General features: G+C 60.4%; 1 protein-coding gene and 1 long non-coding RNA gene across 3 annotated transcripts in view; both read left to right on the top strand.

Moving 5' to 3' along the window:
- The first annotated feature begins 842 nt into the window (after nt 1–842).
- LOC148054402 (uncharacterized) lies at nt 843–2,637 on the top strand. The gene is made up of 3 exons (XR_015707221.1): nt 843–944; nt 1,104–1,238; nt 1,982–2,637. It is a non-coding gene; the product is annotated as an uncharacterized LOC148054402 (long non-coding RNA).
- Nucleotides 2,638–9,957: 7,320 nt separating this feature from the next.
- The window catches only part of SRRM4 (serine/arginine repetitive matrix 4), a 51,280-nt gene continuing 45,505 nt past the window's right edge, over nt 9,958–15,732 (top strand). For both annotated transcript variants that reach the window (XM_087768793.1, XM_087768792.1), the window contains exon 1: nt 9,958–10,187. In XM_087768793.1, coding sequence (XP_087624919.1) covers nt 10,057–10,187 — 131 coding nt within the window. In that variant the 5' untranslated portion in view covers nt 9,958–10,056. The remainder of the gene's footprint in view (nt 10,188–15,732) is intronic.

The raw sequence follows: 15,732 nt of genomic DNA, 5'->3' as shown, positions 1-15,732 counted from the left end.
GGCAGGGACCGGGGCCGGACTGGCAGCAGCCTGATTTGTGGAATAATTAATTCTCTTTTGATCATCTGCTGTGTAAATCATCACTGGCCAGGAGTTAATCATGCATATGAAATGAATCCTTCTCCTGCCTTAATGAGCGCTGAATCGTGACCAGCATCTGTTTACTCCTGACACTTTCATCTTCTTGACAGTCTGAACAATTAATTGTTTCCAATAATCTCCTTTTTATTCTATTAAAAATAATACCTGAGAGCAAGCAGCCTTCCACTCCATGCTCCTGCTCCCAGCGTTGTCCCCCTAATCTTTGGTTTCTTAGTCTTAGGCGAGGATTTGTTTTTCAGGAGCGACGTGAGGGCTCCGCAGACGCTCAACGAGCCCGGGGAGGAGCAAGCTCTCCCAAGGACGATGATGCTGGTGGCAGGACCGCCTTCCTCGCCGCCAGGTTTGAGGCCAGACTTTTCATAGTTAATAGCAAATACCAAGCCTGTTTGAACACGGGAGCGTTTCCGCCTGCCATTTACCTGGAGCAAACTGCAATTAATCCACCAGTTGTGCTGCCAACGTGATGTTGTAATTGGATTAATTAGAGAGGAGCTAGCGGCCGCTCTGGGGAGGTCTGTCCCCAGCTGCAGCCTCCTCCAGCGGTGGGGTCCGTGCCCGCCAGGTACCAGACTGGCATCACCAGGAGATGCTGGGGCCAGCCCCACTTCCCCGGAGCTATCGCTTGCCTGGCCACGGGCACTGGGGCTTGATGATGGCTGATGGAAACAACCTGCCTGCTAATTGGAGTTTATGAGGCACGGCCTGGTTAATGGGCTCTCATAAGAGGCAGTGGGAGTGGAGGGGGCTGTGGGTGGGCTCTGCCACCAGCCAAGGGACTTGGGGGAGCCAAGGTCTTGCAGGGGGCAGCGAGCCCAGGAGGGGACTCGGAGGCGAGGAGCTGGGTGGGTGTTTTGGTAGGCAGGGAATGGCATCACCTTCCCCATCAGCCTTGGCTGTTTTGACGGGCAGCAGATGATGTCCGCCAGCCCTTGGTGGCCCTGCTGCTCCTGCAGCCTCTGCCGAGCATTGGGAAGGCAAAATCCCGTGTTTCCGCTTCCCAGAGTGGCTGCTCGGCCCCGCTCTCCGGTCCCAACATCAGAGTACCAGCACAGTGGCTCATCTGGACAGACAGACAGACATCCTCACCAGACCTCACCGGAGCCCGGTGAGCTGAAGGAGCCTATCCTGCACCCCAGGTTTGTGTTCTGGTGCTGGATCCTGTGCTGCCACCTGGGAGCTGTGCCATAGATTCGGTTCCCTGGCTGCCCCTGGGAAATGCACATTAAAAATATGTGTATATATGTGTGTAGGTATTAGAAAAAGCTTTTTGGGGACTCTGTGCCAAGGCTGCTGTCTGTCTGGCTGGAGGAAAGGTGGGGGGCAGGCAGGGGGTCTGCGGGGACGGGGTGCCCCTGGGCACAAGGGGCATAGCCAGAGGCTGTGGGAGAATGCCAGCCCTGCTCTTCCTGAGCTAAATTGGGTCTAATCTGGCTCCGCTGGAAACCAGGGCCCACAGGAGATTTATTGCAATTGCCTAAATCAACTAAAAAAAAAAAAATGCCCTTAGGAAAGCAGGCAGCTCCCCATGCCGGGGGCTGCGGGAGAAGCTGAGCCGGCTGCTGGTGCCAAACACCAACCTGCAGCTCTTTTGAAGCCCTCTGAGCTACCCTCGCTGGTGCAAATCCTAAGGCCATCATCAGCTAAACAAATCTGCTAAAAAAACCAACCCCAAACTGCTGAGAACAGGCTCTGCACCCTAAACCACAGAAATCACGCAGGACCCGAGGCTGTGGGACACCCACGCTGCCTTTGGGCTCCATCCCTGCTAAAGGCAGCCGGGACCCAGCTGCGTGGCCACCAGCCCTGCTCAGGATGCTACGAAGATGAGGCCAGTGGGCACGACCCAGCCTTTAGGTAATTTATTCGTTCCTTTACCCAGAAGGAAGAACAAAATCCCACCGGCTCCTCCATTCTCGATAAAAATGAGGGTTTTTTTGTCTGAGATGAATCGGCTTCCCCAGGAGGCAGCTGGGGCAAGCGGCAGCTTCGGCGACTTGTGGGATACAGCGTGCAGTGGCAGCCCCAGCGTTAGCCGGGTAATTGGGGTCTGAGGAGATGCCCCAGGAAGGACACCACGGCTCCTGGGAGCAGGGGTCCCCGGCCGAGAGGGAAGGGTTTGCCACAGCCCCAGCCTCATCTGAGCTCCCGACTGCAGCCAACAGGGACAAGGACCCCTCCGAGAGCTGGGCACTTGCGGATGCCCCCAACTGCGCTGGAGCCCGTGGGAGGCGCAGGGCCCTTGCATCACCCCAGCCGGCAAATCCCGGCGTCCTCCGGGATCTGCCGTGAACTTTTGGCGAGTGCCAGGAGCTGGCAGCCCTTGATCCAGCTTGCAAACCAGCTCAAACAGTGACAGCAAGGTCAGCGAGATTTGGGGCTCCTGGACACGTCCCTTGTCACATCAGTTCCCGCGGCGTATTTGGCTGTAATTTAGCCCGGTTTAATTGGCGCTTAAATTAGCCACAAATGGAACAGCGCTGCAGCTGCGGCTGTGTTCAAAAATATATAAAATTACAGCACAGTAAAACATTTTCACATTTCATTAGTGCATCTTAATGGGAAATGTCTGCTCCCCAAACTCTCCATTTGTTCTCCGGAGCAGTAGAAGTTTACACATTAGCAGTTGTGCTGCCCATTAACATTGCAAAATGCTCCGCATATTTTGCAGGGGCAGTGCTGCTCCGCAGGGACGGGATGGGAGGACTGAAACTGGGGGGGACTGGGTGCTCTCCTGAGGCATTTATAAGTGGTTGGTGGGAGGGAGGGAGCTGGGCAGGGAGCATCCCGTGCCCCGGGAGCAGCACAAGAGCCCCTTTCCCGGGACGGTGCTGCTTGGCCCCCTGGCTTTATCAAAGCTCTGGCTTTCTCACAAGCAGGGTAATGCCTCCGATCCAAATCTGAAAGCTTTTTCAGTCGAAGCAGCTTTTTAGCAGAAGCCTATTTAACGCTTAGGCTGACGCCCTCAAGTGCTTTATTTTACAGTATTTTTGTTCCTCTCCATTATAAGTAATAGTCCATAAAAGCCAGAACGCGGCACTTTGCTCCCTCCTGCTTCGTTCCCCCACGGCGCAGGCAGCCCTGCATGGCAGGGGCCGAGGAGGCAGAACAGGCTGCTGCTACCCCAGCACGATAATCCAAGGGGGGGGGGGGGAAAAAGCCAGAGGGAAAAAAAAACTCAATGAGAGGTGATTGCATGGAGTCAAACTGCTCGTCCCATCAGCGTACCCCAGGCAGGTTTGGTTAAATCGCTTTGGGTTTGTGGCCAGCTCTGTGTTTCTTGGGCAGCATCTTCCCCATCCCTGGCGGGCTTGGGTTGGGGGTCTCATGGTGTGAAATGAGTTTTGAGGTCTGAGCCCAAACTGAAAGGCAGTGGATTGTACCTTGTCCCTCTCCCACCTCATCCGGATCTTGGCTCCCCCGGGGAGATGGACTCTTGCAGCCGGGGCGGCCAAGGAAAGGTGAGGGGTGCTGAGCCCGGTTGGTCTTTAAAGCTCGAGCAGTTTGGGGAAACGAAACCTCCTCCTACCCCTGGTTTGGCTCATGGGTTTGGCGCAGTGAGGTGCAGCCAGGCACAGGGAGGTGCTGGAGGCATGGGGCAGGAGCCGTCTCTGCCGGGCTGGCACCGGGACCTGGAGTGAGCTAGGAATGGGAACATCCCAGTGCCAGCTTGGAAAAGGACCTGTATCCCGGGTCTAACCCATTCCACCCTTCCCAGGCTGGAGGCAAAAGCCTGATGCCTTCCAGCTCTGCAGCCCAAACCTGTGTGGAGCATCCCCGAACGCCCCCTCCAGCCAGACCCCGAGCTGGAGGCTGGGATCCAACCAAGCTGCCTCCGCTTCGTTAGCTAGTAATTACCCCAACAGGCAACGGCGCTATTTGTATGATCAGAGGCTGCTAATTGCCAGCCGGGGAAGGCAATGAAGAGGAGGGTGGCTCTGCATTTTGCCTTCCCCATCTCTCAGGTGCATCCTCGGGGTGCTGGGACCCTCTGCCTGTGGTCGGGGCTGTCCGGGCCCACCACAGCCCAGCGAGGGGCTTTTCTCCATATTCTCCTGGGCTGGCAAGCCAGGCCCTGCCTCTCCTGCCCGGACACATGTGGCTGTGGGCTCCGTCCCCCTCCGCCAGCTGCAGTTGACCTTTCGGCAGTGGCGCTTGGAGAGCAGCGGCGGCTGCGCAGCTTTGCCGCATAGTCCCCAGGGGCCGGCTCGCTGCCACTGCCGCTGCAGCTTGGAGGGGAAAAATTATATTTTCATCTCCATCCCTCCATCCTCCTTCCCACTCTGGAGCTTTTTTTAGAGCCAAAAGGATGAAAAGGCCATGATCTGGCTTTCCTGCCTCCCCTCTGCTCTTGCCCTTTCATTCCCCTCTTTCCGGCAGCTGCAAATAGCTGTGCTTGCGAACGCTCGCACTTATCCGTCCCCGCGCCGTTTCATCTTGCGCTGCCTAAATATCGGGGCTGGGCGGCTTTGGTAGGTGAGCAGGGAGGAAAAAGCGCTTTTGTTGGAGCGGGTGCATGGGTGGGCGAGCTGTGAAGCACCCTCCTACCGATGGCGAAGCCGGCTGCCTCCACTGAGGTGGGTGCAGAAGGCCAGGGTGGGAGATGTCTGGTCCTGCCGCCGCGGGTGGCCCTGGGGAGGGGGACGCAGGGGCTCGGCAGGTCCCCGGTGTCTGTCTGGAGATGATGGAGAGGTGTTTTGGGACTGCTGCAAGGCAGCTGGGGCCTGGCCACAGGTGTTCTGTGGCCTGGGGGTGACACCCTGTGCAGTGAGCCAGCGCTGACGGAGGGGACGTGGGCACCCTCATCCTCCATTGCCGCAAACCAGGGGAGCGCAGCTGCATCCCCCCAATATCAGCCCCCTCCCTCCTCCACCCCGCAGCCCCCCACCGTCCCGGAGTGCACCATGTCCAGCATCCCGAAGCTTTCGAGCCGGGCGCTGATGGATGGCCCTTGCCAGAGATGGATGCACCCCAGCACCCACAGCCTCAGTGCTCTTCAAGCAAGGCTGCGGCTCGGCTTCCCAGCCTCTCCCTTATTTATCACCCGGCGAGACGTGGGGCAGGGGGACGGAGGGAAAGGACAGGTTGGCCACTGCCACCATCCCGCACCCCAGGGGCTGGCACAGCCTTGCAGTTGCCCCAGGGCTGTGGGTGCTCCTGGGTTCCCGTGGGTGAAAACGGCTCTTCCACTGGCAGAGAAAGAAAGGACCAAAAAAAGAGACCTTTGGCAAGTGCCTTGTCCTTGGAGGTGCCCAGCCGTGGGGATGGGCAGAGGGGGGACCTGGGTGCCGGGCTCCGCCCAGGGCTGCACAGGCTGCAAGGCCAGCCGGGAGCCTTTCAACGGGTGGGAAAAGAGCCATAAAAGAGATATTTCCCAATGGAAAGACAATGAATGCCCTCATGCAACTGATGGACTTTGCCAATCAGTTAAGGGTGCACCGGCAGCGGTGCAGGGCTGCTCGGCCACCCACCACCCTCCGAGGGCTTTCCCCAGCTCAGCACGCAGTGCTGCACATTGTCCCACGGCCGTTGCTCCTTTCCTGCCCCAGAGCCTGCTCCACGCTGCCTTTCTTGGGAAAACCAGCTTGGATCCAGCTCCACCAAGCATCTCCCAGCCCCTTTCCCAGGCAGCCCCATGGCTGGACCCTCTCAGCATCCATCCGCATCTGCCACGGCATCCGAAGCGGGGCTGTGCATCGCCTTGCAGGTTCACATCTCAGTTGCAAATGTCGTTTTAAGCAAGGAGCCCTTCCTCTTCTTCCTCCTCCTCCTCTTCCTCCCTGGCCAAAGCAGGAAGACATTGCAGCAGGCAGCAGCGTTGCTGGAGAAGCCCACTCCTGCCAGGCAGGGCTGGCTTAGTCAAGGGAATAATTGGTAGGTGCTTCTGAAGTGCCATGAATAGAGGGCACTCGTAGCCTTTGTTTATTGACTCTTGAGTGATAATGAATACTTCCAAAGATAATTATTGATTTTCTGCATTTGCAGTAGACCTGTTTGGCTGGGGAATGGGTGGAGCGACACCGCGCCAACGCCGCGTGGAGGTGGGAATGGGGTGGTTTGGGCAAAATCAGGCTCTGGCTCTTCCCGCCGGGCACAAGCCAAATAAGAAAAAAAAAAAAATCAATATTTATAGAAAAATATTTGTGCAGCTCCAGGACAAACCCAGCTTTCTTCTCCCTAGAAGGGGGAACGGATTAAAATTTAATCCTAGTTAAACACATTTTCTCCTTTCCCTCCCCTCGGGTACCTCTCGTGCATACACAGCTTCGCCCTGCTGATCGCTTCTTCCCTCGGCCCCAGAGCTTGTCCTCCTCAACAGTGGCTGAACGCCCATAGCGGGTGTTCACCCAGAGCAGGGACTGCTCTCTTTTCTCAATCACCTCCAAAATCAAAGCTTGGGGACGGGGAGATTGGGCCCTTTAAATGCGGGAGAGGATAAAGCAGGAGAAGGCAGGGCCGAGGGTCCTGAGCATCCCCACCTGCCTCTGAGCCTGGTAGGTCCCTCACGGCTCTCCCAGGGGGTCTGGGGCCCGAGGGGGGGCTTTGCGGGGTGGGGATGCCGGGTGTTTCATTGTGCGGTGCAGGTGGCTGTAGGGCTGCGGCGCCGGGTGCAGCCAGCGGTGCTGGGGGCCCGGCGGCCTCGGGGGAGCCCTGTTTGCAGCCCCCCATGCCGGGTGCAGAAAGCCCAGGCTTGGCCCTTTGTGTCGTTTAAAAAAAAAAACCAACAACAAAGAAGAGCTCCCTAAGGAAGAGATTTGTTTGGGTTTGTGGTGTTTTTTTTTTTTTGCTTTGAAGGAAATTGTGCAGCTATCCTCCAAGTCCCAGTTTCCCTGTTCCCGTCGCAAGACCGACTCTCTCTGCTACCATTTACTGCACCCATTTGGGTGCAAACGTTTGAACCTGGCAGAGCTCCACCTTATCGATGGGGCTGTAAATAACCCAGGGTGGCATTTATTGCAATGCCCACGGGGCAAGTAACGGCCAGCTGGAGTCTCGCAGGGTGGGCAGCACCGGTGGGGCTCCGGGGATGCTGTCTGCAGAGCACGGCCGTGGCCACCCCGAGGGCTCGGGGCAGGGAAGGCAGTGGGGCTGCCTCTGCCCCACGGCACCATCCCCACGGCTCCTCGCAGGGGCACCGGCCCAGCTTCGGGGCAGCACTAGCAATGCCGTGGGCTAATAGATACTCTAGAACTGTAAGGTATCATTTCTGCTCATGATATAGTGCTTTTTCTGGGTATCTTGTAATGCTTTTTCAGGCTGTTTATTTATGAGGCAATTTATTACAGCGCAGTTATTCTATAGCAGGGAAGTCTATTCCTAGGAGCCTCCGTTAACCGAGCCAATTGCTTAATTGGCTCACTGATGTCTCCACAAGGTATGCCAGGAGAGAGGGTTCTTGTAATGATCGCAGCCTTCCTCCTGCCCACACACCACCCGTGCTGCTAATTTAATAGTGCAAACATTTATTATTCCTTTTATTTGGTAGTTAATTTGGGGGCATTTAGAGCTGTTCCAGGATTGCTGGTGGAAGGGGGTGAAATGCCCTGGGGTGCAGCGAGGACCCCGGGTGGAGCTGGGGGGGGTTGGCCTCATCCGGCAAAGCCCGGGGGGCTGCAGGGGCTGATGTCTTGCAGGGGGTTTGATGAATGAGCGTGAGCAGAGGGACGGGGCCGGCAGCAGGACTGGCCGTGCCCGCCGGGCTCCTGCCTGACCCCCACCCCGCCTTTGGGTCATTCGCCAGCAAAGCGGAGCGAGACCAGGGCACGTGTGTGCTTGTACCTGATCTCCCTTTGAGTTTAATGTGCTCTGAAGGGAAACAGGCTCCTAACGAATCGGCTGTGTGTTATGGGAACGGCTGGAAGGACCAAAGGAAAGGATTTGCTTGGGCAGTGAGTGCCTGTCCCTGCCCGTCTGCGGGAGAAGGGTGATGGGGCGGTGGTGGCACCCACTCCCGCTGCTGGGTGGCCGTCCCGGGGCCGGTGGGTGCCTGCTGTGCCTGCCGGGGGTGCTGTCTGCACCCTCCCCCAGCCGTGCTTCAGCAGCGTGGCTGCTCTGGACCTCTCCAGCCCTCTCCCCTGCTCCTTCTGCTCTGCTCTGCCCTGCCGTTTGCTGGCCAGGACAGCCCCTGGAGGGTCCCCACTCCCACATCTCCTGCCCATGGCATGTGCAATGTGTCCTGGGCTAGAGCGGAGCTGTAGCTCGTGGCCGGCCTTTCCCAGCCCCGCCGCAGTGCCTGTCACCTCTGGGTGCTTTCCTGGGGGGAGCAGCCTCCCAGCGAGCATCTCTCCGCTGTGCGCAAATGTCGTCCTTCCCTATCAGGCTCTTTAGGCGATGTCTGGCAGAGCTGACTGCGTTTCTTTAAAGCCCCGTTGGATGCGTGCCTGCTCCCACTGCCGCCGCTTCCCCACCCTCCGTCTCCAGCCGTTCACGGCCTCGCAGCCAACGCCTGCCGCTGCTGGCCGGCGCGTGCCGCCGAGGCTCTCGCTTTGCGGCTCTCGGCGTGGGGACGCAGCCCGGGGCCGCCTGTCCCCGGGTACCAGCAGGGCAGAGCCCCAGCACCGGGAGCAGAAAGCAAAAAGGGGCAGGGAAGGAGGAGTTCAAGAGACAACGCTGTCAGGATGAGCCTTCTCCTAATTTTGTATTTATCACAAGAAAGCGATCAAGTTTCTCCATGATTTTCGTTCTTTCTCAGCTCCCGCCACCTATTGTTCCTGGCTCCATTATCCCCCCGTCGCTTATAGAAACGTATCGTGCGGGTTTCCAAGGCACAATAGAGAGAGTCTCATTCATCCAAGGTCACCAGCTTTTACTTGCGCTTCAAAGCATCCGATAGAAGAAGCATTTTCTCCTAAAGATGTTTTTATTGTACTCGGTGCAGAGGCTAAGGGAAATAGCACCGCTGCACTTGTGCCGCCCCAGCCCTTCCCTCCCCCTCTCCACGTGCCCGGTCCCGGCGGGTCAAATCCTGCCCTGCAAGGTGAGGTCTTGTTTTCTTCGCTGGTTAGGACCCCATTGCTGGGGCCAAGAAGCAACGTGCCCCGTCCCTGCCCCTCCATCAGCACCTGTTAAGTGGGAAGGGACGGGGAGGGGGGAAAAAGGGGGGTTTCTTCCAAAATCTCCTCCCCATATGGGTCCCAGTATGGACCAGTTACAGAGTGGTCTCCATGGCCTCCTGCTGCTTTCTCCCTCGGCCACCTGAGCTGGTGGCTCTGGGCTCTCCCTCTTTCTTCACCTGTGTCTAGTAAACAGTTGGGAGTGGGCAAACACAAAGGCTACCAGTAGCCCATGTTGGGGGACAGGGACTTGTGCGGGCCCAGGCTGATGCTGTGCCCTGGAGGGTTTGTGCCCCACAAACGACAAGGTCTGGGGGTGCCCCCGACCCAGCAGTGAGCTGGGAGCCGTTCCTCGGCTGGTGAAGGTAACGATGGGGATGGAGCAAGGAGGGCTCTGGGGACCGCGAAGAGGCCAGGGTGGCCTCGGGTCTGTGAGTGGGGGTGGTAAACCTGCCTGTAGGGTGGGAGCTGCCCGAGACCCCCAGGAGCTCTCGGAGCCCTCCGAGCCCCCCGGCGCCGGTCCAGGGTGGCCAGCGAGGCAGCGTGTTTCCCGCAGGGGATAAGCGTGAATTCGGGTCCTCCCCGGAGCCGCCCTCCTCCCGCCGGGGCAGCAGCGGGGGCGGGCGAAGCCCCCGGGCCGCCGCCCCCTCCCCGGGCCGGGCTCCCCGCGGCTCCGGGCGCAGCGGCTGCGGGAGGCGGCGCCGGGGAGGGGACGGCGGCCGGGCCCGGCCCCTCTCCCCGCCTCGCCGGCACAAAACGCGAGGCCGGGGGCGGCCGGGGCCGCACAAATCCCCGCCAGCCGGGGCTCCCGGGACGGAGCCGAGGGGCGGCGGGCGGGGAGCGGGGCCGGGGATGTAGCGCTCAGCACCGCGGAGAGCGGCGGGGCCGCGGCGGCGGGGGGACCATGGCCAGCGTGCAGCAGGGCGAGAAGCAGCTCTTCGAGAAGTTCTGGCGAGGCACCTTCAAAGCAGTGGCCACGCCGCGACCCGAGAGCATCATCGTGGCCAGCATCACGGCCCGCAAGCCGCTGCCCAGGTAAGGGCTGCCAGGGCACGGGGAGAGGGGGGCTCAGGGACACCCCCCCATCCCGGCTCCGGCTGGGGGCTGCACCACCCCCACCCCCAGTTAGTACCCCCCACCCTCCCCCCCATCAGGGGGGTCTGGAGTGTCTCCTGCCCCCACCCCCAGTTAGGGGCTCGGGAGCTGGGGGACCCCCGTGCCTGGGGCAGGGGATGCTGGCTGGCTGGGCCCCCTCCCCGGGTAGCCGCTGTGCTCCAGAGGGGAGCAGGCTCGGGAAACTTTGGCTCGGTGGTGCTTGGAGCCCGGGAGCTGGCTGCATCCCGAGGGGAGCAGGGTGGGGGCCTGGAAAGCTCTAGCTGGGCTATGGGGGGGGGGGCAGTGGGGGGGGGGCATCAGCCAGAAAGCGTGGTCACCTCCGTCCCTGCCTTGCAGGGGCGTGCGTCCTGCTGGTGGTCTTGTCTCTGCATCGCTCCTTCACCAGGGGCCCTTGAGAAGGCGATGCTCGGGGAGGGGATCCTGGCCCCTGCCTTGGCGCAGGGGGGAGGCTGATGCACCCCAGGGGTGCAGCCTGGAGGCTACGGCTGCCCGAGGCACCCGCACACGGCCTCCGACTGGGGCAGCTGCGGTCCGGTGTCCCCCAGGTCTCAGAGCCGAGCGGTCTCAGCTTTGCACCTCTGGTGTCTGCCTGCCCTGTCCCTCCTGCTCCCAGGGAGGCCGGTGCCCCCCATATTTGCCAGAGGCAGAGCAGGGGTCAAAACCCCTGAAAAGAGGCGAGGGGGCTGCTCGTGCCCACCGAGCCGCCCAGCCGGGCTATCGCATGGGCAAGAGTCCGTGAGGCTTCCTCACAACAACGCGCTCTCTAATTTAGACCGGTTTTATTTTGCTGACTGTCTCAATATTGGTTACAAATATCCTCTTTGCGCTGTTTTTGTAAGGAAAGGCGGCTTTTGCTGGTTGTCCTCTCTCTTTGCTTTGTATTTTGGCTCCTGACTGCTCCCCGCCCGCTGTGGGGAGCGACCCAAAGTTTCAGGAAGGCGATGGGTGGGTAGAGGAGAGGGGCTCGGTCTGTGGCGAGCTGGGTGTCGGGGGCTCAGCCTGTACTAAACAGCAGAGAGCTCGAGGGAGCCGTTTCGGATGCCTCCTGTGCCGCTGGAGGCTGTGAGCTGCGGCAGCGAGGGGGACGGGGGTCCCGCTGCTTGTGCAATGGGGGGGTCCCTTCTGCCCCCACGGCCCAGCTGCCCGAGCGTGAATTTTCCCAATCTCTCCAATTGCCATTAATCAGGGTAGGAAATTGGGAAAGGCACGGCTTAGGCTTCCAAAGGAGAAGAGCAAATCTCATTTCCACGGGCAGCATTTGCAGGGCTTCAGCCTTCGTGGGGGAACCACTGTGCCTTTCTCCTCCCCTGCATCAGGCTACGGTCGGCACCCAAAGGGGCCATCAGTGGGCTGGGTGCTGGCTCACACACACGCGCTCTCTCCTGCCTGAATGTGCCTGAGCGAGCGCTGCTTAAATCTCTCATAGTCGGGGATGTAACACAGCAGCAAATGAGGGCATCGGGGAAATACAGCAAGCCCAAGTACCAGGAACGATGCACGGCTCTACATGGCAATTTGGATTGCCGCGGACATCCCGCTTAGGCTGAGGACTGTGGCTGGAAGCGTTTGCAGCTCTGTTAAAAACTTAATGAACACGCGCGCCTCTCCGTGCAGCTGGCAATGCCAGCTCTGGCAGGAGGGGAACCGTCTGTGCTGGGGTCAGCAGCTCTTGGCACACGGCAAAATGGACCCGCCAGCTCGGCTTCGCCGCGTTTTGCACCTCGGCACCGGCAGATCCTGCGCAACGAGGTCCCCAAGCCAGGGTGTGCTCCATGCAGCTGGTCGTGATGCTGCTGGCTCCCCGTGTCGGAGCAGCTCGGCTCCTTTTGTCTCCTTGCAGCGTGTGCCGCCGGCCGGGGCCCCGGGATATTCCCCACGGTGCAGCCATCTGCGCCGCCGCCCTCGCTACAGGTGTCGAGTGGGGTCAGCCCTGGCAGGGCTCTCCCTGGGGTCTGCGGGGTACTTGCTGTGTTCCCCCTGCCCCCTTGCCACAGAGGGGCTTTGCTGCCGGGGGCTCGAAGCCAAAAGCTGGGGGAGCAGAGAGACCACGGTCGCCGGCTCCTCTCATCAGGGCTGCTGGCTTGGCTTGCATCACGCGGGGCTCTGCCGGGAGCCCACGGCTGCTGTCTTGGCAAGATTGTGCCTATGAGATGCCAGATCTCGCATCCCCAGGGGCCTTGCAGCGGGTCCCCATCGGGGTACACAGCAATGTCCCCAGCACCCCGAGCTGGCACCAGGGTCGTAGCCCAGCAATAGCCAGAGCGGGCTCCTGCTCTCGATCTGCCGGGAGAACAGCCCCAAGGCTTGCGACAGCTCCTTTTGCAGCCGTCTCCGCACCCGGCTCCGTTCTGGGTTTGTTTTTCCTGAAGGTTTTGCTGCGCCGCTGCTTGGATCGGCCTCTCTTCCCTGACGATGCTCCCGGCTAATTTAAGAGCAAATGACTGCGGTGCCAGTGAACAGAGCGCACCAGCGAGGAGACGGGGAGACCAGTTAGCCAAATGAAAAATTAAGATGACCATCTGGATTTCTGTTTTCTCCCACACTTGACAGCTGCTTCTCTGCAAACGCCGCGGATCTCTGCCCTGGATCCGGCCCCGTGCTTCCCGCAGCGGTGGAGGCGATGGTGTGGTTTCTGGGCCAGCTCTGCCCGTCTCCCCATCGGTTTTGCTGGCTGAGCTTGTGCCCTCATGGGGTGCCAAGGGGCTCAGCTGTGGCATGGGGGTCCTGCCGGGAGCCCCCACAGCGGCCGTAGCCCAAATCCATCCCCACTGGGCACGGCTAGGGGCTCAATTCTGCATCCTTGTGGGGCAGCAGTGGGCTTCCTGGGGCCAAAGGGGATTTTTTTTCTTTTTCCCCCTTCCAGCCGGCTCTTCCCCATGCCCCATCCCTCATCACCACCTTGCTGCTGGTCCCAGAGATAAAGCCTCTTCCATCTAAATTCCCTGGCAGGTTCAGAGGGTTAAAGCTCTGCTAAACCCACAGTTCATCCTGGAACAATAGAATACATTAATCCCTTCCCTCCCAGTCCTGATGGAGCTGGGGGGCCGCTCACTCCGGCCCCACGCAGCTCCGTGCCTGGAGCAGGGCTCTGCCAAAGTAAATGGATTATTGACCAGTTTGCAGCATGAAAGGAAAAACCGAGGCGATGGGGGAAAGGGGCTTTTCCAATTAACCTTTCCTCATGCAGGGCCTGGCGGGGCTTCGCCGTGCAGCCTGGGGCCGTGCTTTTGCGGCTGGGGGTGAGGGACCCGGCGGTGTGGGAAGGCTGGGGAGGGCTGGGGCTGCCCCCATGCTTGCCTTTGCTGGGGGGGGTTGCTCCAGCGCATGAAAAATCCTGGGGTGGTTTGAGGAGCTTGTGTGCCAGGAGGGATGGAGTCAGGGACCGGGACCTCTGCCCTGCCCCAAGCCCCTCCGCTGAGCCAGGGTGCCCTCACTCCCTCTCCCTGGTCCATAAGGATGCTGCGAAACCCACCCGACGGGTGCTGTGAGGGGCTTCGGTGCTTGTGAACTGAAAATATCTTTAAACCTTCCATGCTAAAGGTGCTGCCAGTCTCAGCCCAGCCTTTGGGGATGGGTATCGCCGTTGTGCCGTAGCCCCGGCCCTGCGACCGGGACCCCGTTTCCTCCCTGTTGGCAGGGCTTTTGCCTGGTTTACAGTTGGACTCAGTGATCTTAAAGGTCTTTTCCAACCTAAATGATTCTATGATTCTTCCCTGGCCATGACCTCAAACACTGTGTAGTAGCCGGGAGCCCCTTTGCACTCGATGGCCTTACTTTTCCCAGCGATGCTGCGTATTTCATATTCACCCGTCTGCCGGGGAACCTGCAGGTGCCAGGACTGGCCAGGCCGGGACATGCTCCGGGGTCCCCCTGGGACCCAGAGCTGGTGGCAATCCAGGGGCTTGCAGGATGGTTTTGGGGGTGTTTGGGTTCCCCACTCCCACACCACCAGCCACGACAGTGTGGCACAGGCTGCCCCATCCCAGCACCCCCAAACTCAGCCAAAATCCACTTCTACATGAAAAGCAAGGGCAGTGTTGAGGCCGGGGACTGCGGGTGCCGGTATCGGCTCCTGGGGCAGCGGTGATGCTGGGTGAGCGCTGGCAGTGCTGGGAGAAAGGAGGCTCCTGCATCCCTCCCTGCCAGATGGCCTAAGTGGGTCACATCAGGGCAGTGCAGGGGATTTGTGCTTTAACCCTTAATCCCCCGGGACGTGCTATGCACGGAGGGGGAGGGAGGGGCGTGTTGCTGAAGTGGGATTAAGCGCAGTTTTGCTGCCTGGTTTGCCATCGCGGGTGATCTTGGAGATGGGTCTGGGCGCTGCTGCTGCAAACCTGCTGGGACAAGGGTGGCAGCGTGTCCCTCCCGACTGCGCTGGGACAGGGCAGGAGCAGCCGTGGCGTTGCGGTGCCAGGGGGTCCGAGTACCCCCAGTGAGGGCAGAAGGTGGCTGCAATTCCCTTGTGACTTTTGGCCCAGCAGAGAGTCCCTGATGTGCTGGGGACCAGCTCTCTCCTATCCCATCCAGTGGCTTCCTGGCCACGTTTTGGTGGCCCCGATCCCCACTTATCCCCAGTGGGCTGGCAGCCCCTGGGCATCGGCATCAGGGTGTGCTGCTGGGGAGGAAGCCCTCGCTGGCGACCCTGCCGTGCTGATGGCCCCCAGCTCCCCTTAATCCTCCCCCTTGTTGATCGGGCATCTGCTCTGCGGGAAGAGGCGGTGGCAGGGCCGGCCGCGCCAGCCGCCTGGCTGCCATCTGCTCCCTCCCGCTCCCTCCTGCTCCCAACGAGCCCAAGCGCTAATGAGCCCATGGCCCCGGCCCAAGCGGGGGGAGAGGGGCTTGAAAAGAAAAGCAGAGGGGGAGAAGAAAAGCCCCTTCCTCGCAGGAGCTGTCAATAGGGAGGCTTTTGTCTGTCCCTGCCCTCCAGCTCCAGCTGGACGGCGGCAGGAGCCGGGAGAGCTAATTAGGCAGCTCGGGAGCTGCCGGGAGGCTGTGGGGAAGCAGGGCGAAGCAAACGAGGGGCAGAGCTGGGGAGCCCACAGAAATCCCTCCCTGCTGCTCGCAGAGCCTTCATCCTCCTCCTCCTCGTCCTTCCCCCCAGCCCTGTCCATCTGCCTCTCCGCTGGACCGGTGCTGGGGACCATGTTCCTGCTGGCCTCCCCGGTGGGGGCCACCTCTGTCCCCAGAGCGGTGGCCCTGGCAGCATGTCAGGGAGATGGGGATGGAGGTTCCTGCTGGGGTTGGGTGGGATACAGCGAGTGCCAGGCGGCACAGCTGGGCTCAGCACCCATGGGTGCCTTAGCCAGGCATGTGTGCCCCAGCATGGGAGGGTGTACAAGCTCCTAAGTATTTAGGGAAAGGGGCCTTTGGAAGCCCCCATAGGAATCCCAAGCCCATGGGACTCTGGGTACCCCCAAACATGCCGCCTTTCCCCGCTGTGCCCCTGCTGCAGTCACGTGGGGTT

This window comes from Nipponia nippon, unplaced genomic scaffold, assembly GCF_047370975.1.
Source record: "Nipponia nippon isolate SJK-2023a ecotype South Korea unplaced genomic scaffold, ASM4737097v1 scaffold_30, whole genome shotgun sequence".
NCBI classification, from domain to species: domain Eukaryota; kingdom Metazoa; phylum Chordata; class Aves; order Pelecaniformes; family Threskiornithidae; genus Nipponia; species Nipponia nippon.
This window is presented reverse-complemented; position numbering and strand designations above follow the sequence as displayed.